This window comes from Rhopalosiphum padi, chromosome 1 (assembly GCF_020882245.1).
Source record: "Rhopalosiphum padi isolate XX-2018 chromosome 1, ASM2088224v1, whole genome shotgun sequence".
Lineage (NCBI taxonomy): Eukaryota > Metazoa > Arthropoda > Insecta > Hemiptera > Aphididae > Rhopalosiphum > Rhopalosiphum padi.
Window position 1 is genome coordinate 4,449,454 of NC_083597.1, and position 20,573 is coordinate 4,470,026.

At 29.0% G+C, this 20,573-nt stretch overlaps 4 protein-coding genes across 7 annotated transcripts; 2 read left to right on the forward strand and 2 right to left on the reverse strand.

Moving 5' to 3' along the window:
- The first annotated feature begins 1,415 nt into the window (after positions 1–1,415).
- LOC132918673 (uncharacterized) lies at positions 1,416–2,882 on the forward strand. The gene is made up of 2 exons (XM_060980081.1): positions 1,416–1,819; positions 2,150–2,882. Exons 1-2 carry the CDS (start codon positions 1,416–1,418, stop codon positions 2,880–2,882), a joined length of 1,137 nt encoding a protein of 378 aa, XP_060836064.1.
- A 4,948-nt stretch (positions 2,883–7,830) lies between these two features.
- On the reverse strand, positions 7,831–11,765 carry LOC132931792 (rRNA N6-adenosine-methyltransferase ZCCHC4). Its single transcript, XM_060997806.1, has 9 exons — positions 11,287–11,765; positions 10,654–10,843; positions 9,927–10,080; positions 9,641–9,838; positions 9,350–9,572; positions 9,172–9,285; positions 8,930–9,087; positions 8,148–8,270; positions 7,831–7,990 (listed from the first exon to the last, which is right to left on the reverse strand). The coding sequence occupies exons 1-9, from the start codon at positions 11,357–11,359 to the stop codon at positions 7,910–7,912; spliced, it is 1,314 nt and encodes a 437-aa protein (XP_060853789.1). The 5' UTR covers positions 11,360–11,765; the 3' UTR covers positions 7,831–7,909.
- A 97-nt stretch (positions 11,766–11,862) lies between these two features.
- Positions 11,863–16,534, forward strand: LOC132931793 (leucine-rich repeat and WD repeat-containing protein 1-like). 4 transcript variants are annotated; one of them, XM_060997810.1, is made up of 7 exons: positions 11,863–11,956; positions 12,132–12,297; positions 12,424–12,545; positions 13,592–13,791; positions 13,869–14,055; positions 15,794–16,059; positions 16,132–16,534. In XM_060997810.1, exons 2-7 carry the CDS (start codon positions 12,214–12,216, stop codon positions 16,419–16,421), a joined length of 1,149 nt encoding a protein of 382 aa, XP_060853793.1. In that variant the 5' UTR covers positions 11,863–11,956; positions 12,132–12,213; the 3' UTR covers positions 16,422–16,534. The 4 variants fall into 4 exon arrangements, with proteins under 4 accessions (XP_060853793.1, XP_060853792.1, XP_060853791.1 ...); XM_060997809.1 differs by having other exon boundaries at positions 11,940–12,043; XM_060997808.1 differs by having other exon boundaries at positions 11,945–12,048.
- LOC132931794 (deoxyuridine 5'-triphosphate nucleotidohydrolase) lies at positions 16,418–17,975 on the reverse strand. Its single transcript, XM_060997811.1, has 4 exons — positions 17,658–17,975; positions 17,053–17,189; positions 16,840–16,985; positions 16,418–16,768 (listed from the first exon to the last, which is right to left on the reverse strand). The coding sequence occupies exons 1-4, from the start codon at positions 17,783–17,785 to the stop codon at positions 16,712–16,714; spliced, it is 468 nt and encodes a 155-aa protein (XP_060853794.1). The 5' UTR covers positions 17,786–17,975; the 3' UTR covers positions 16,418–16,711.
- Positions 17,976–20,573: the final 2,598 nt, after the last annotated feature.

The following is a 20,573-nucleotide window of genomic DNA, read 5'->3' on the forward strand; positions in this document are numbered from 1 at the left end:
AATTCAAATCAGTTTTAAAAAGTATTATCGCATTACTACATCGATCAGTATGATGGAATAAAAATTGGATGTTTTGGCTAAAATAATTGTCCGCCACCCATCCCCTTAAATATTATATTATTATATCACAGGACACAGATTACATATTAAATTTAATCCATGATTAATTATTAGGTATATTGTATAAAAATTAAATCATTTTTCTGAAGTGAAGTTTGATGTTTTAAAATTAACAATTTTGCTTAAATATTAATTTAGTTGTTCTTAATAATATTATACTATATCCAACGAAAAAACGCGCCACGGCCTGACAAAAATCGGTTTTTCTGTGCATCCCCTCACTCGACCAAACTTGATTCGATGTCCGAGATGTCTTTAGTGAGGTATCACGTGCAGCTTATTGACTTGAAAAAAATGTAATATTTTATCAACGCAATCAAATTTAAATAAGTATAAATATTATATAAATGACAAACAAAATTGTATTAAAATTTCATACGGCGCCTTGAGTATACGATATCGATACATGCGCGCGTTTATTTTTAATGGGTACCGTCACATTTATAATATTATTCTACCGTAGAATAAATAAATTAGTTTAATCTACTCTGTGGACTGTGATTCTACTTTAGTCTTTAATCATACGTATGTATTTTCTAATAATATATTACCTATCCGGTAAGCAGACGATTAAAGTCTAGAGGAGCGAAAGCCAATACATTATAGCCTATGCCCTATAGGTATGAGAATAATGACATTTTTAAAATATTATTTAGACTAATTTTAATAAGCTATTTATACCATATTTAATCGACACTTGCATTATCACACCATAACACACGATATGTTGATATATATTTATAATAAATTAATAACTAATTATTATAAATAACAATAACAATCAACAAAAAATATGAAATAATATTATAATTACTATTATACAGTTTATTTAATGTGTTTTGAAATAATAAGTTCAATCTACTGTATAAATAATAGAAAAATAAATAATTAATTATTATAGTATAATATAATTAAATAGCAATAGTGCTATTTCCCTGAATTTTACCATACCATAAGCATTATCAAAACAAAAGGTTCATAACTATATATTTTAAATTTATTATTTATTTTAACTAGGTATGAAAATATTAAAAAAAAAAATAAATATTCATAGGTCGGATTCATTAAATTTGGAGTTTATTCATGAAAAAGTTTTGATTTTTTTTTTCATGTTAATTATGTGTAATGTAATATTATATATTGTGCTTTCTGTAATACTGGTTTATAAAAAATACAAATGTCCCTAACAATATTCAAAACATATAAACATATTTTATAATTTGTTTAAAAAAATTTGAAATAATATTTATTATAAATCGTATATTTGTTCAGTGCACATTATTATTTCAATATCAATGTATCACAATATGATTCAAGCTGTGCTTTTTCTAATATCGATCACTGCAGTTGCGGCGCTTAACGTCGGTACAGCGTTGTACAACCATGTCGATATTATGTACGATACACCATGGACTGAAAAAGATATGTTGATGGTACACAGTCGGATGTTGATTGAAAATTTAATCCCTAAAAACGTAGTCGATGGAAATGCATTCCTCAGCTACATAAAGCTGATCATCAAAACATCGGAGACAATCGTTAATGACCAGACTAGAAGAATCGCCATGGTTTCGGTGGCCGATGCAATTGGGGGATATATGCAGGGAGTGATGCTACCGCATGTGAACCAAAAATATTATAATGGCCACGAAAGCTTTGAAGTGACCAATGAGCTGCACGCGTTGTTACGGAAAATCAAGTGAGTGATATACGCAGATAAATCAAAATGTTATGTGATATATTTAATTCAAATTTTTTAATAATTATAATATACGTATTATGTGTTTATACGTTACAAAGTGAGAAAATCTACCTAGGACATCGACCTTAAAAATAAAAATAAAAAAATGCCCCTTAAATAAACGGTCTATTTTACCCCCTCATCACCACTCGTCAGTTAAACATACACGGTACTGAAGTATAATTTGTGAGAGTAGTCCTTTTAAAAAGGTCTTGGATCAATGTATCTACTCGTCATAGCCCGGTTTTTACATGTCGTTACACAACGAACGTGCGTATTTTTGCACAGGTTCATTTTGGACACGGACGGACGCGGTTGGATGACGCCTGTAGACATAATAGGACGGTCGACCACGACCGCCGCCGATAAGGACGACGACCTCATCGTCGTCGACGAGGAGGCAGACAACCCGTGTGCGGCACTACTGCTATACGACGTACCGTCTGACGGACGACCGGCCGCCGTGCCGATGCCCGCATTCGACGACAACTCGAATCCCGGTTCGTTAGCGTTTCCGTTCGCTGTCGGCAAGCGGCTGTTCGCCGTGAACAGGCCGTGGACGGCGGCCGACGACCGCCGTCCGCTGCTCGTCCGGTATTACCGGCTGGCCGCCGGCTGCACGTCGTCGGCGCCGGAGCAGTTCCGAGCGGACATTAATCGTTGGCTGGACGAGGCGGTGGTGCCGCTTTTGGCGAACCGCCGGCGGCGGTGGTATCCCGTGCTGGCCGGTGCGTATCGCGTCGTCCTGGCCGCGGCCAAGGCAGCCAGCAATGGCACTGCGGCTGTGGATGGCCGACCAAAATGCGGGACGACGGCGTCCACAACGACTGCGGCAACGGCGGCTACCAACGACAGCGGCGATGATTTGATGCGCGTGTCGTGTGACGACGGGCCCGACAGCCGAGTGCCCAACTCGAACGTTCCGCTGGCTGTGATTCTCGTGTCGTTGGTGCTCATCTGGATTATGTACGCCTGTGTATTCGAAAAGAAACAACAATCGGAGACCTTCACTGCAGTATAACCGTATTGTATTATATCATATAATATGGCGATTTTTTGGGTTTCAAATCTTTCGTGCCGTTTGTAATATTCGTGGTTCACATATTATGCGGTAGCAATGGTGCCATCACTCCGTGCACATATCCCCCAATTGCATCAGCCACAGAAACCATGGCGATTAGGCGATTCTTCGGGTCCGGTCACTGACGATGATTGTCTCAGATGTTTTTATGACGATCGACTTTATGTAGTTGAGGAATGCATTTCCGTCGACTACGTTTTTGGGGATTAAATTCTCAATTAACATCCGACTGCAGTCTGTGCAGTGTAACATCAACATATCATTCAGTCCATGGCGTCTTGTACAGTTGTACATAATATCGACGTGGTTGTTTAATGCTGTACCGAAGTTAATTCATGTGTATGAATTCAACCCTATTTTTCATAAACATTCGTACTGCACATTTTTTCAATGTACAATGACGAATTTTCTTAAGATAATAAGCCACTGTATTACCGCAAATTCATGCTAATAGTAAGATACATTACCAGTCACACTTAGGATGATGGATTTGTAAATATGTTTTGTGTATTTTATTGTGTATTGTAATTTGTAATGTGTTATGTGTTTTGTTGTATAAAAAAAAGCTGTTGAAAAAAAATATAAAAAAATCATTATTTATTTATTTATTTTTGTTTTTTTTTTTTGAGTTAACCGACAAATTTAACCGAAGTTTATGAAGAACCTACAGGTTTAACGGGAAATGTTGAATTGTTATATTAATTTATCCTTGTCTATATATTTTCATTATATTTTTGTTACTACATTTATATGAATAATACATAAATTGTATTAACTAAATAATTATAGTTAACCTAACCTTAAAGCCGGCTGGCGGTTGATGGACTTAGAATTAGATATTATAATATTAGAAACAAAGACGTTCGGCGGTATCCGGTCAAGGATTGGGTTCAGTTGATCGTACCGGCCGAGAACTTGGTCCTTTGACATTATCCAATTATTTGACAGTTTTTTGGCGAACAGTATCCCGGATACTGTATCCGTGAACAATGTGCATAGTACACGAATCATTCCCGAAAACTTCGAGCAGTCTTTTACAGTCATCTTTGCTCCGAATAGAATCTATGAAACGACTAGAATCCCCAAGCAATACGGTAATAAGTTTACGAACATAAAATCGTCGGGCAGAATTCCTGCCAAACCTTTCTGACGGGGAACTATAATACATTATAACCGGTACCGCAGGAATACTCCAATTTGTGGCACTCGTAACTGGCTGTTGACGAGATTATGGTGTAAGCACGACGACTTTTGGCGAACGGTTCGAGAGCAGAAATATAAAAGTGACAGAATAAACTTGTGCACGACCCAACTAACTATGTGTCAAATTGAAAATTAATTATAAAACTACGATTTTTAACATATTTAGTCTTATTATTATTTAATAAAAATAATAAAATATAACAATGTCATCTTTGACGTTTGTAGTGTCTATTCACTTTATACCCATGTATAATGTGTACGAGATTGTCGGATTTTTATGTTTCTAATAAGTACAAAATATTATGAAAGTATAAAAATAGTTGAAATATTAATCCTGTTGTATTTATCAAAACCATAAGATGATTTTAATGTTCATACGTCTTTGTCAAAGTTGTAGAAATTCATACGGTATACTCATACTTCATAGTGGTTTACGAATTATTTGTAAAAATAAAATATCTTTTACAAAAATATCGTTTAATCAACAAGCATTAAGTATAGAAACGAAATGAATATTTATTAATAGATTTATCATTATCTTAGTTAATATGACAACGAGTTTACCGTGGTCCACGAGGATGGCTGGACATTCTGAAGATAGTACAACGGGGAAAAATTATAAACATTTTTTATAGAATTTAATATGAAACATCACAAATGGCGTTAAAGAATTGAAAACTTTGTGATGAGGCGTGAGATAATACCTACCTATATAATATTCAAATGTATTCCATTATAAGAATTGTGCAATGTTATACAAAGCAGTTTAGAACATAACAACATATCACTTTAATATTTTCGTTAATATAGTTGATTATTTAAGTTTAATAAGTTTTTTTATTATCTATGAAAATAATACAAATATCCAATTGTTTTAAAAATAATATAATTTAGTTTATTTGATAAAATGCTTTGTGCGCGTGTAATAGTGCATATTACAATTCATGCTAGTTGCACATTGTATACAGATTAATCAATTGGTAATTTTAACACTATTTAATATTTATATAACTACAAAATAATTTACTTTTTAATTCCTGTTGGCTGTTTTATTTAAATATTGCACGTACTTATATACAAGAAATATATTATAAAATTATAAAATTTACCTTTTTATATGTATGTTTTTAAAATAATGGACTTGCATACATTAAGCTCTTATTTCCATTCATTCAGCACTATTTTTTATTACCAATAAAGTATCTGTTACATTTATTTTATTGTATTTTGTATCTGATCAATTTGTGCAACTTTCAAAATCAGTACTATTTTTTTTAATTATTTTGTTGTAATACTGAATAGGTATGTTATGTAATATGTTTTTTGGATTTTTAAATTATAGCTTCAGAATTAACCATTAGGTACTAGTTTATCTTTTCATAGTTTAATTGTTGAATTTTTAATAATATCTAACAAAATTTGTTTTTAAGAACTTTTTGTAAAAAAATTATCGTCAGGTTTTATTACAGGATAGGGTCATTTCCCATGTACATATTATAATATTATGGTTGTATATACATTCATCTTGTGTATGTATCTGATTTGTTTATTATGCATTATAGCATAAATTTTAAATATTTTTTTAAGAATTATAATAATAATAACAAAAAATGTCCACCTTTTGGTAGATATGAAAAACAAATAAATGTTATGAATAATTCCATTTAAAAAAATGTTTTAATAGGTACCAGTATTATACATATAAATTGTGTACTTATTTATTGTTTACAGTTTACTACATTTACAACATTTATTTTTATTTTTATGTTCAAACAATTTCATTCTATGCCTTATATTACACTATTTACACTTTATCCATTTTAAATTTAAAAATTACCTCATCTAATCTAATTATTTACTTTACCTTTTCTATGACTGTAACCTGTAAAACAGTAGAATAAAGATTTGTATTATACACACGAATACATGGCACACTATATTAATAAAATAAAAGATTGATTTATTGATTTACATTACATTTATTAACAATCAATGTAATGTGTTTGGAGGCTATAGGGTACAGAGCCCCCACTTAATTAATTTATTATAAAAATGCTAGGGTTGAAGTCCCCCTAACTTAAAGGTCTAGTTACGCCTATATGATGGCGCCAGTGGAGGAGGTCCGGACCCCTGGCGGCCATTGTTAATACAGCACTGGTAGACGGTTAGTATTAGATAATTAGATCAGTCTATTTAGAATTTTGCAATATCCACTGCTTTAATTTAACTTGAGATAATGTTTTCCCGGCTTTTTTGAGTTGTATGTTGTATTGTATATTTTTATTGAACTTAACCTGTTAATCTGTTAACCCGTGTCTCATTTTAACACCTAATGTAGGTACTAAAATAAATAATAGACACAATCAAAATATTACTACCTATATCTATGTTATGGTATAACAATTAATTAACATTTAGAATTACAATAATACAAAATGTAATGTGTAAGTAGGTAGTAAGCAGTAATATTTGTATGTAGTATACACAAAAACTTTACCATAAGGCCCTTGCCCCCTGAATTTGGTCGACCTGAGAAAAATAGACCTATCCTCTCCTCATCATTGACGGCCCATTGAAGCTGAGATGATTAAATAAATGTAATAGTGAAATACCTATACTCTTAGTGTGTAGTAAAATAGTAATTATATAGGAATTAGAAAATGAAACAAAAAATAATATAGGTAGGTACAATGTACAAATTAACTATATTTTTGTTACCTAGGTATATTATATACATTTTTTGTTAATTAAAATGTAAGTTGTGTAAAGGTTGAGTTAGATTTCATGAATTTAAAAATGCCGCCATAATAGTAAATAGATCTAGATGTCTCAAATAGACTGGGACCCACGAATTAAAATATACTAGTATATTTTAATTCGTGCTGGGACCTATAAATTTCAGTGGATCTAAATGACTCTGTATCATTTTGTCTCGAGATCTGAATGAGTCGGATCCGGTATCAATTCTTATCAGAATGGTTACCGGGATCTCGATGACGTGGGATCTATTTGTCAGCATACCACACCCAGTATTGATTTAAATAAATTGTGCTTAATGCTTAAATACTCCATACTCCATTTATATTATTTTCTTATGTCCTTGTTTTTAGATTTTTTAATACAACTTTACCTCAGGCTGATCATAATCATTTTTTATTTTATATAGGTAAAGCCATCAAAAATAAATTTGTTTTAATAATTTCTATTTTAAAAATATTAAATGAATATCTCACAAAACAAAAAAAACACATGGGCAGATAAACTTAAAGAAACCAACTGATTCTTTTATATATGTTGTCTTTTCCCCTAAATACTCATGTAACTTTACCAATGTACCATAAGTAAAAATTGGCTATTTGTACCATGTATTCGAGTTCAAAGCAGTTCGAGTGAGTGGTAGAAAAATGAAATAAAATGCTATTCAGTGAGAACACCTTGTTCATTCACAACTCGATTCAAGCTTTTGTATTCCAAGTAATTTTAATTTTATTTCTGAAGATGTTGACATGAATGAGATCAGAACACTAATGGCACTGAATGAAACAATATTAACTATAGACAATAATTGATTAATCAGGGAATTTTCTATACTTGACAACTGACTAAACCCAACTTGTATTGAAATTTTTTAGTATTTACTAGGTATTTAAGAATCAATTTCAGTTAATTCAGCATCCAATTTGAATAAGAGTAAAATATATAGTTATATTTATTATAAATAATTGAATTAAATATAAACAGTATATAATACATATTTTAATAATTTAATCCATAACATCATATTTTTTTATGCCTTTGCCCTTTGACAACATATGCTTTTTACGTGATTTGTCCTTCATTTTACCCTATAACAAACAAATATAGTTAAAATAAAAATATATTAAGTTGATTAAAAAAAATTTGGGGATGATATCATATAAGCTGAGAAAATGTGTATACTGCATAACAAGGCAAATTTACCATTTGTAAACGTTTTTAAATAATTGAAACAATTATACTAACCTTAGTCGGAAATCTCATACAACTGTGCTCTATTAAACAGCATTTGTTACATTGTTTGCAATGTTTCCATGTTCTTTTCACACACTTCTTACATAAATTACAGTGTATGTATTCACGACCATTCTGCGAAATTAAAGATTTAATAAGCACTGGGTTTAAATTTTTAAAACAAGTATAGATGTGATAGATTATATTAAATGAATAAAAAAAATTATTATACACTTAGTTAGTTAATCAATTTAATCTTCCCTAGGAAGTCTTTTTACTATTTTTTCACAATAGAATAAAAATAAAAAATAACTTTTCTATCATAGCATTTTTTTGTTACTTGTAAACAATCCAAATTATTCATTTGTAAAGGTTTATTTATATTGTTTGCTATTAATTAATAATTAATCAGTATCTTAAAAATAAAAATATTATGACATATATTTTTTTTTAAGAATTGTCAACATTTAGTGAAGAAATTGTGAATACTGTATAAATTTGTTCTTCGCAAAACCTTTTATAGTATGATTTCTTAACTTTAATATTTTTGAAATTTATTCTTAAGGTTATCAAAATTAATACATTATATTAGCACAAATTATGAACATATAAACTAATAAAAAATATCCACAGAAAAAAAAACATTTAAATACCAATATTCTTTAATTTACTTTTATTCTAAGAAAATTAACTATTTTCTTGATTACTATAACATTATTCAAAAGTTTGAAATACACGAGTACTTCAAGAAATTATAAATTTAACTTTTTATATATTATTAAAAATACATTTACCTTTGATGTACAACTATTGCACTTGTAACAGTGTACATTTTCTGAGCAAACCCATCGATTACATAAATCACAAAATCTATAATTTTCCTCAACCGGTAAAGATATCTTGCATTGATCTACATTAGTGAATATTCTAATTGGAGATCCTTTATTTCTACCTAAATATAAAATAAAATAAATGCATTTTAGTATTTACAGAAAAAAAACAGCTTAATTAACAACATTAAAAAAAAAATACAAACCAGAACTATTAAACTTTTTATGATTTATGTAGTCAATTTTATAATCTATCATTGACATCCCAGGTAAGCAGTTGACTACAAAACGTTCCATAAAATAAGGTAACACAAGAAACTCTGAAAATTAATTTATCTATTTAAAATCAATTTAAAGTCAACGAGAAAGATCAAATATATTTACTTGATAATACGCTCTTGTTGTTTTTTTTCCTAATTTGATCAAATCTTTCTAGTGTATATGCTAATGGTTCAAGTCTGCCGCCAAATGGAGGGTCAATGAATACAGCAGTAGAATCTCCTTGGGTCAAAATATCTTCCAACACAAATTCTGTGTCACATTCTTCAAGTATATGACAGTTATACATATTAAACCATCTAAAATGGTCAGTATCATAAAATTGCAACTGAAAAAAATATTAATATAAACTTTTTACAGTTAAGTCAAATAACAAATAAATATTATTTCACATACGTATCTATGATCAATGTCAAGTAAAACACTATTCATCTCGGGTACATCACATAATATCTTTTCATGTATTGTGGGAGCACCGATACAAATAATATTAGTTGTACCAACAGAACGAAACATTTTGACTAACATTTCAATAGTGTTTTCAGTAAAAAAATACTGAGATTCACTTTTTGATTCTTGTAATGGTCTAAACAACTAAAATAATGTTCACATATTTAAAATCACAATAATCATTAACACAATATAAAAATTAAAATATTTATAATTATAATAACATTAGTACCTGTGAAGGGTGAGATAGTTTTAAATCATTTATATTTTCTACTAACAATTCACAATGGTCCGAATGCAAATCTTGTTGAGTTTTAGAAAATAATTCACCACATTTCTGACAGAAACATCTTTCTTCTGGGGTTAAATTTTTTGTATGATCATACCTAAAATATTCAAAACAGTTAGTTAAAAAAATTCTAGTTATTCTAGTTATATTATATAAGATAACTAAAATTTCATTTTCTACAGTCATTTTTGAAATTTAGAATCTTCCAGCTTCTTAAAAAAATCTGATTTTTTACTGATAAATATTTGAATTAAATAAACATGACCTCTTTTTAGACACATTATTAATTGTAAAATATTATACATTTTATAATAGATTTTTTGAATAAAGGTGGTGAAAACAAATATCATGGTGATTTGAATAACCCTAAAAACCTCTAATAATCCAGAAAACACTGGGTTTGAATTTGTCTGAACTATGTAACACCATTGTCTACCTCAAGCAATAATTCTAAGATGTCTCATTGAGTTTGATAATTATATTTATTTATATACATAGTTACAAAACTTTTATATGATAGTATGATACATAGATTTTTAGTTCAAAATCTATTTTAAAATAGGTAGATAAGAAACATTAACTGTTATTAACAACCTAATAATAGTAATATTAAAATCATATTTGTATGAAAAAAATGTTAAAAATAATTAAGTAAATTAATGATTTTTACCTGGTTTGTAATTTATATCTCATCATTTTTGTGACAATGAGATCTCTTTCATATTGTTCCATATATTTTTGTCCAATTGTTTCAATTTGATTTTCCCACACAAAAAAAGAACATTTTTTTCTATCTCTATGTGCCGAGCAAGAGTAAAACTTTTTATTGTCAGATCCTCGAGAAAACAACAACGTTGGTCCTTTAAATAAAAAAAAAGTTATTAGATATAGTCAATCAATGATAAACTAATTCCTAATTATATTACAGGACAAATTGTCACCTTAAATTAAAAAAAAAAATAGAAACAATTTTAAATTTAGTTTATAAGTTTGTAATTATAACAGACAATTCCGTATTAGTTAAATTACTGTTAATAGATTATGAAACAATAACCATGAGTATTTGGTCTTTGCTATTAGGATTTCATTATCTATTCCATATTCTATACAGCTTAAAATAATGCGTTTACTGCAACTATTTTATTCCCACCCTTGTAAGCCACATAATACTCAATTTGTATGCAAAACGGACATGAATTAGTTGTCAAAATTTTGACAACTCACTGGAATTACTGGAATACATGACCACTATGACTCATTCACACCACAATATCAATAAATAATAACAAACAACAATAATTACCGTGAGAGCAATGAGGATGCGTGTTCAAATTGTCCATGTGAACGGCCACTGTTTTAATGTACTCCTCAGCCATGTTTGCGTAGGTTGGCAGAATAAATGACAGTTAATGTTAAACTTTGTGGTCGGTCAAACGGTAATTATTCAAAGGTATTAGAAAATAGAAGTTAGTTCGCAAACATAATCTAATAATAATATGAACACTGCACAACCGACACTGAATACTTGATTGGTTGACTGACAAATTGACGAGTGAGTACTGGCTATGCTATGGTACTATCCACTGGGCACCGAAGTGCTTCTAGGCCAGTATTGACCACAATAGAAGAGCGGAACTTGTGGTAGTCGTCAAACACTATAGTGTGCCACTATTTCATAGCATAGACAGTGACTTATGGCAGTATATGACACCAAAATGTAGCTTCATGTATTATTAAAGTCCGTGAAGACTAAATAATGAGTAACAAGTGACGACTCCACGTGTGTATGAACGATTACTGATATATATCGTATATAGTATTTGATAATATTGATTATTGTACCGCAATGTGATAGTACTGTCTACAGCTGATGTGGTCTCGCCGGCTCGCTTTTGCAATCAAGTGATAATAACGAAAAGAGTTTAGATGTGAAAATGGAGGGAAATTCACCAAATCATGAAATCAAAATTACTGTTAGTAAATATTATGTTAAGGACTAATAACTACAATAAATTTTACAGTATTTGAAACGTATTAACTATAGTATTCATTACTGCCGAGTAACGTACTACTTCATATACTACTTTTTTAATGATATATTAATCTGTAGTGTTTGATTTGCGTGCTATTAACCATTCCGAATTTCAGAAATATTCTCTGGTGAGTCGGGTGATATTTACACTGCATCAATCGATCATTTTCCAGTCTGCCTGTCTGTCATCCATCGATTATGAGTGAATGTGAATTTGTTGTGCACCATTTCCTCAGATGTCATTCAAGGACCGACAATGATTCAGCAGACGTGTCCACACAGGTAACATTAATAATAATAAGTAATAATTGATTGAACTTTTGTTATTTAGCACAGTCCTACAACACACAGGGTACAATAATTTTGTTATACATGATGTATTAATATATGGTTTTCTGTTGGTTAAAGGTATGGTATGCTGCTTTCGATCCATCTAGAAAGTCTCACTTGGTTGCCACTTGCGGTGGAAATAAGGTCTGTGTTATCGACGTGAAGACTGGAGTGGTCCAGTATAGATATACTTATGTCAAGTAAATAATTTAAATCTATTATAGCTTTACCTTTCTTTTATAATAGTATTAGTTAAATATTAAATATTTTAAGTACAATATATAACAGGTGACTGTATATTCTATATACTCTATGAGAGAACACATCAATTCATCCCTATGCTATACATTATCATCGAGGCGGAAAGAATATGTTTCACTATGGTAGGGTGATAAGAACTGATTTTTGTAGGGCTGCGATGTGTCTTCTATATTTACTGATCTTACCTTTTGTGGACTTAGTTATAATCTTGTAGTATTGTGACTTTTTCCAATCAAAAATGTTGTTATTCTTAATTATTTTTCAATACGGTTATTAAGAATTTATTATGACCTATTTACTCCAAAGAAAATATTATAAATTATAAAATTTTTCTTTATTTTAAGTTAAATTTATTTTCATCTGTCTAAAATTTACAACATTGAATAAGTTTGAGATATTCAATTATTTCAATTATACACATTACATAGTATAATATAACAGAAACAAAATTATACTGATATTACTTATCAATCATAATATTATGTCTATAAGAAATCTAGGAAAAATGTAACAAAAATCAAACTGATTTTTTATGTATACAACTTGTCAAATTGATTATACTAAGTTTTATTAATTATACTATTAATTCTTATATAATCTCAAACAAAGCTTGTATTTTGTAACTCAACATTTTTAATAAATTAAAAGTACTATAAAATATAATTAACGACTAATAGTGTTACATTTTTTGGTAGAATATTGGCACCCTCCATATAACTTAATGTGTACACTTGAAGTCTTCACCTAAGCAAGGTATTGAAACTTTTACTTGTGACTTACTTTAAAAATATGAATAGTTTTTGGAATTATGAGTAACATTTTAACTGTTTTACATAGCAGGATGTGTAGGTAATTAAAAATATTGGAAATTATTTTAATTTCTTTACTGTGACTTTTTTCCTATTATTGTCTGTATGTTTTAAATCGTGATTAAGAATTAATTTTATTTTAGTGGGATATTGTTTTAATTTTTATATTTTTATAGAGGACTGTTATATACATTATCATGGAGTACAGCATGTCCTGACAACAAGATATTGGCCACTGGTGGGACAAACAATACAATTGTGTTCATAGACTTGTCAACCAATTCAGCATATCTTCACTACATTTTGCCTATAATGAACATTAAAAAAGTATTTATTAGCTCCATTTTATTTCATCCTTCTCAAAATGTATTGTTTTGTGAGTATTTCCTCTTCAATTGCTAATTTGTGTTGCATTATTTTCATTTATCGATCAATATGTCCTTCTGTTTTCAGGTGCCCTAAATAATGGATACTTATTCATATTTGAATTTGAAATTTATAATTCTCGTATCGTAAACATTGAAGAACAAAATTCAATTGATCTCAAATGTGAAATATTTGGATTAGCTTTTTGTGAAATAAATGATTATTTACTCATTGCCACTAATATTGGTTTAAAAGGATGGCATAACTCTCAAAGGTATTGTGTATTTATGATCTATTTAAAATATATTGGATATTCTTGTAGTTGACCCCTGATCACTTGTAGGACTTTGAGCTAATAGCAATGAGTATATGTTTAGGTGGCGCGTTTGAACTGAATACATGAGCTGGTGGTTGAAAACAATTTTTCAAGTAAAACAATTAATTTTACTCCGTAGATCATAATTTATTACATTTCATAAATCATTTGACAAAATTAGAATTAAAAAAAAAAACAGTATTTAAATTAGAGGGTTCCATCACTGGGTGACTTCCCTCATCATGTGCTTGTTCATAATTTTATGCTTTGTATATACTTATGTACAGCTATCGTTTTTACTTATTGTGTACAATAAATTACAGATTGCAAATTTCTAATAAAATAAAAAATTAATTAATTAATTAATTAACTTTATCAGTAGGTGCCAGGTGGTCTGTGTGGTTGTCATCGGTAGTTAACGTACCAAAAACTTTCAATTTTATTTTATCTTACCAAACAAATTAAAAAAAAAAAATTATTATAATAAAACTATATTATTAAAGTAATAATATAATAATTATAGTTTTGAACTGCAGTTATTCATCCCAGAATTCCAAAGTTAATACAGAAAATTCAAGCTTAAAAATTTTACTAGTTAATCATTAATTATAATAAATTATGCATAAAAAAATATTAAAGATACCATTTAATCCTTGAAGTCCAGAGTCCAGCTATATAAAATCACAAATTTTCAATTATCCAACCTTTTCTTATGACGGGCAAAAACATGTTCTAAGTTCATTATTTTTATATTCTTACAATGATGACAAGAAAACTGACAAATAACAATAAATATAATAAGATGAATTCTCAATAATAAATATATGTATACAGAACCTGTAATACATAAAGGTTAAAGGCTTATCAATATAAATTAAACTATAATAATGTGAAAAAATATTATTTAATAATAATCATAAAATATACAATTTTCTTTTATTTTATGTGTATTTTCCAATAGTGCAGATTTTTCAATAATCCAATTGCTCTGGGCCCATTTGTATTAGATTACAGAGATTACGCTAAAATTATAAATAAGTTTATACACTGTTAAGACAAAATAATAAATGTTGTTTTTATTTACTCTAAAAAACTGTATACGAATACTGAATAGTATTGTGTAATATTTATATAAAAATTAAATAATTTAATTCCATAATATATGGGCATATGGCTATTATGCCTGTAACATTCATATAACTTAATATTATTTCTAAAATAACTGTCAAAAGAAACAGTTATAAACTGAGGTAGCACACGTTTCTGTTATTAGTATTTTACACAGACTTCATATTATAATCTGGCCATTGACGTATTGAATAAATAATAAATTAACTAATATATTCATCACTAACAAACTTACTTTTCATTTCATCAATACCTATCTCAAATTGTACATAAAAATATTTAAAATTGTAATACCAAGAATATTTTAGATATTACTGTATAAATTCATTATAGCTCATTGTTTATGTTTTATTTTTATATTATTATATAGGTGTTTTAGTTTAAATTTAACTTTCTCAGTACGATTAAAAAGTAAATAATATAATAATATAAATTAATATTTTTGATCTATTTAATAATTTATAATTTTATATATTATACATTTTTAAATAACCCATTAATTATTATCAATTTTGTTAATGACTTTTATTTGGAAATAAGGATTTTCATTACTGCAATTTATTTATAGCCAAGATCAAGAACCCGTAGATTTTGAATTGCCTAAAAATCCTAATGAACTGTACAAGGATCAAAATGAAAATGTAATTGATTCAATTGAGATTGTTAAAGACAGTTGGATTGCCATTAAAGTGGCTTTGCACGGAGTGATATACATTTTCAATCTAGATGAAACACTGTCCAAAACTAAGGACAACAAGTGTTTAGTAATACCACCTTACGTACTAAAATGGAGTGATACAGACAACTATTTTATGAGCTGTAGTGTTGGTCTTGGTATGTATTTAATATTGCTAAAATTTAAACCCAAATACTCTATCCAATGAATATTTTATTTAAATATTATAGATGGCAAGCTCTTGGCATGTGGAGATGATAAAGGTAGCGTATGGATTTACAACTTGAAGGACATATCCTTCAAATCTACAACAAGTGATCCTAAGATCATTACTGTCAATTCAGTCTTGAAATGGCCCAAACTTCATGACAGTTATTTGAAAAAGAAAAAGAAGTTGGAAGTAGATGTATATGACATAGTAATGGCTAAATGTGCTGTTCATTATAGTGGCAAATATCTTGTAGCTGTAACTAATAACAATTTTGTTTGTTTGTACAAAAAATCAACAATTAAAAATTAAATTGTGATTTAGTTCTTCTTTAATGTTATATTATTTAACAATGTCTTAGGATAAATCAGAAATTATAAATAAATGTTGTAAATAGAATAAAAGTTATCATAAAATAAAAAAAATTACACCCGTTTTATCAATTTACAGACTTATAAAATACATCAAGTTTATGACTAACTTAACTACAAAGGATCTTGTGTTACAAAGCTTCTTAAAAAAAAAAAAGATTAATTATAATGAGGTATCACAATATTTTGATAAAAAATTAAAAACAGCACGACAGGATACATATTAACATTTTAATTAGTGCCAGTGGATCCAAAACCACCTTCACCTCGATCAGTCTCATCCAATGTCTGAAATAATAAGATAACAGAGGTGATTAGATAAATTATAGCTTAATTAAAATAGTTAATATACAATATACCTCAAACTCTACTACATCCGGATAAACAATCTTTTCACAAATGAGTTGTGCAACTCTATCGCCTTTATTTACTGTGAAGTCGTCATCAGAATGGTTGTATAATATAACACCAACATTTCCTCTATAATCGCTGTCAATCACACCCGCTAAAATGACAGTAACAATGTAAAAAAGTCAACTAAATTTTTAAATATTTCAAGTTATGATACATACCACCAACATCGATGAAATTTTTCCAGGCGAGTCCAGAACGTGGAGCAACACGGCCATAGGTACCCGCCGGCACTTTAATTTGAATGTCAGTTTTTATAAGCTCTTTGCCATGGGCTTTTACAACATATGGATAAGCACTATAGATAAACAAATAAGTATATAATTAACTTTAGATATAATAATAAACATAACTATATCATTGGTGCTTAAATATTTTGCATTCATAATAGGTACCTAATGAATATTTCCCTCCCCAACTGTGCTATTGTAATTCTACGTTTTTGACATACAATTTTTCATTTTCAATTAAAAATTTAAAATGATGCAACACAGAACAAGAATGATATATATTATATAATATAGTAATATATTTAGGTATAGATAGCTTATAAACAAAGTAGCATGAATCCAAACATGTGTTGAAGAGTTAATTATTTAGAGAGGCGTGGTATAGTACTATAGTATTATAATACTTAAAAAGAAGATTATTTTGAGGTAGTAAAATAATTAAAAAATAAATTGTTCATATTTGATTGGGACTGTGGGAGAACTAATAATTAATAATTCACACATTAAAATAGCTCTAATATGCCAGATTAGCATACCTTCTCAAATCGTATCCGGCCGCGTGTTCGCTACCCTTAGTCGGAGCAAAACCGTGTTCGGAAAGTTTGGAGAAACCCAAAACGTTTTCGTCGGAGACTTTGCGTACTTTCTTCACTGGGCTTGGCATGATGTCGACGGTAAATAGGCTTGAATAAACGTTAAATGAGACTTTAAAGAAATTTGAGTGCAATAATGTACGCGGAAAACCAGCAACGAGCGAAAGGCGAATGGCGAATGACAAATGCAAAATGACAATAAACACCAAGAGTGGCGAGTGGGGAACGTAGTCAATCGTGACGAGCAAAAAAGACAAACGATTTTTTTTTCTTTATCGCGTCGTAAATAATGGACGTTTTACCGCCAATTTGGAAAACGCGGGAAAAACCAGCGTTTACAATCAATCAGTGTGACCTCAACCGATGGCCAAACCAAAGACGCGTTAACAAAAATAATATTATACTGTTACACCCGCGTCCGCGAAATCAGTTTCATAAAATTTAAACTTGTAAAAACCACTAAAAACACAAATAAAATTATAATTTTTTTAATATATTTGTAAATTGTAGTAGGAGTGCTTAAATCGGTCGTCGCCTTGTCGATTGTTGTCTTATGGTTATGGACGGACTTACATTTAATTTTATATATTTATTAATTTAATTATACTAACAACATACACCAATCGTGTTTATACAGTAAGTACAGTTTAAATTGAATCAAAATACAAATAAATTTGAATAAATTAACAAATTTCTTTGTTTTTAGTTAGTATCATCGGGCCTTAATAATGATTAGAGTAAAATCTTATATTGATATATCAGGGTTAGAATGTTTATAATTTTCATATTTTTTTTAAGTTGTCTAATAGCTTCCATTCTTAAATAGAAATGTGTTTCATGATATCTATATTCAAAATATCAAAATTGTATTTTGCATAATATGATTGTATAATGACATAATGCATATTTTACCATTTATTTTTTCCAAAAGTGCATTATTTGTGTTTTTCCATTTTTTAAGCGTATATTTAACGGTTATCGATGCAAAATACTGAAAAATCCCATAATTTTGTATTTTATTAACCGAATCTGAAATAAATTTGATTATCTATATTTTACAAATTATCACGTATTTATAGTTGAGAATTCAATATGGTTATACCGAATAAAGGTACCTTCTTAAAACTCAAATACACGTAAACGTATTAACACCAAATAAACGAAGATTTAAAACAAACAATAATTATTATTCAATGCAACTCTTTTTAAAATATATACCTTTTGGTCATAAGTCTAGTTTAGCGGTCACTCGAGTTTTTCGATTTTTTTTTCGGAAACCTATGTATTTTAACGAGTCTTAAACGATGGTGTAAAAATAAATTTGCGGAAACCATTAGTTTTGAAGTTATAGACTTACGAAGTTCACGATTTTCGGTTTTTTACTCAGGCGCGTGACGGGATATTTTCGATTTGCGGAGCAGAGCGACTGCACCGAGGAACAAAACGTGTAATCACTGCACATACTACGAAATAACTTACCCTGTGACCTACTTGAGGTGGTGTTGCATAGCAAGTCGAGGGATATTTTCGATTTGCGCAGCGACGAGTGCCGCTAACAAGGCATCACTGCCTATTCATTATATAAAAGCGGTAAAAATGTAAAAAAAAATAGTGTCACGTGTATGAGTAAAAAACCGAAAATCGTGAACTTCGTAAGTTTATAACTTCAAAACTAATGGTTTCCGCAAATTTATTTTTACACCATCGTTTAAGACTCGTTAAAATACATAGGTTTCCGAAAAAAAATCGAAAAATTTGAGTGGCCGCTAAACTAGACTTTGTCATTTTTTGCATTAACCCAATTTGTTTATATTCTATTAAAAATTAAATTTGTCTATGTATTTATTGCATTCCTTATTTTTTTAAATTGTCATGCAGAATTAGCTGTTTTTTAGTGTGTACGACGTACGTAAGTGCATATAACATATTCATACATTTTTTAGTACATAAACATCCTAACCCTGGTTATGCACAATATACTTATGTTCTATGGTAAAACATCTTGCGGTAAATCGTAAATGTGGTTTCAGATGATTTTTTTTCTTTTGTTTTTAATTTAGTAATATAATAATGTTTTTTCTACCTAGCTGTTAACTAATCCAGTTAATTGGTCCGCCCACAGTCTTCCGGGTATCGTTGTAGTATTTTTTCAGTTTTTACGCCTAAACTAAGGGACTTTCGAAGCTTTTTTTTAAACATTTTTTTTTTTTTTATTTATAATTTATTATTAAATGTCTGTTTCTTATAATGTTATGGCGTTAAAAATTATTATTTATTAAATATAATACTATTTTGGTTCGTAGATTTTAATTATGATTTAGAATAACGATATTATTTATGTCATTTTCGAATAACAAGGTGAATTTATAAATTTACCTTGCTTCGTACAAGGTTTTTCGTAAGTGGGGCATTAATATTAACGTGTTATTCATAATTATTAATTACTAATTACATTAAACATAAATTATACAATACAAATATATATTAGCAAATAAATTTATAAATTACATATCAGTAATTAGAATATACTATGTTTGTTAGTCAAGAAGTTAGTCGAGGTGACTATAGATAGATACTTAGTTATTTATTTAATTACCTACTCCAAAGCATCTGACTATAATATATAACGATAGCATATTTATTTTTTATTTTTTAGCTATCAATGCGTATATAATTTTATTATATAATAATTATATTAAAGGTAATACAGGTATTATATATTTATAATATTACATATTATTTACATTGAACCTTCTACTATCAGTATACAGTATACTCAATTTGCCTACATGACTACAGATTGCCTATGCATATACCGTTTCAACCAAACGTCATGAAATACTCAAATGTAAAATATGT

Coding starts and splice junctions, on each gene's coding strand:
- LOC132918673 (XM_060980081.1), top strand. CDS start 1,416: ATGTATCACAATATGATTCAAGCTGTGCTTTTTCTAATATCGATCACT. Junction 1,820..2,149: donor GCGTTGTTACGGAAAATCAA/GTGAGTGATATA, acceptor ATTTTTGCACAG/GTTCATTTTGGACACGGACG.
- LOC132931792 (XM_060997806.1), bottom strand. CDS start 11,359: ATGGCTGAGGAGTACATTAAAACAGTGGCCGTTCACATGGACAATTTG. Junction 9,573..9,640: donor TTGACATTGATCATAGATAC/GTATGTGAAATA, acceptor TATTTTTTTCAG/TTGCAATTTTATGATACTGA. Junction 7,991..8,147: donor GTATGAGATTTCCGACTAAG/GTTAGTATAATT, acceptor TGTTTGTTATAG/GGTAAAATGAAGGACAAATC.
- LOC132931793 (XM_060997810.1), top strand. CDS start 12,214: ATGAGTGAATGTGAATTTGTTGTGCACCATTTCCTCAGATGTCATTCA. Junction 12,546..13,591: donor TATAGATATACTTATGTCAA/GTAAATAATTTA, acceptor ATATTTTTATAG/AGGACTGTTATATACATTAT. Junction 16,060..16,131: donor GAGCTGTAGTGTTGGTCTTG/GTATGTATTTAA, acceptor TAAATATTATAG/ATGGCAAGCTCTTGGCATGT.
- LOC132931794 (XM_060997811.1), bottom strand. CDS start 17,785: ATGCCAAGCCCAGTGAAGAAAGTACGCAAAGTCTCCGACGAAAACGTT. Junction 16,986..17,052: donor AAATTTCATCGATGTTGGTG/GTATGTATCATA, acceptor CTGTCATTTTAG/CGGGTGTGATTGACAGCGAT. Junction 16,769..16,839: donor CGGATGTAGTAGAGTTTGAG/GTATATTGTATA, acceptor TTATTATTTCAG/ACATTGGATGAGACTGATCG.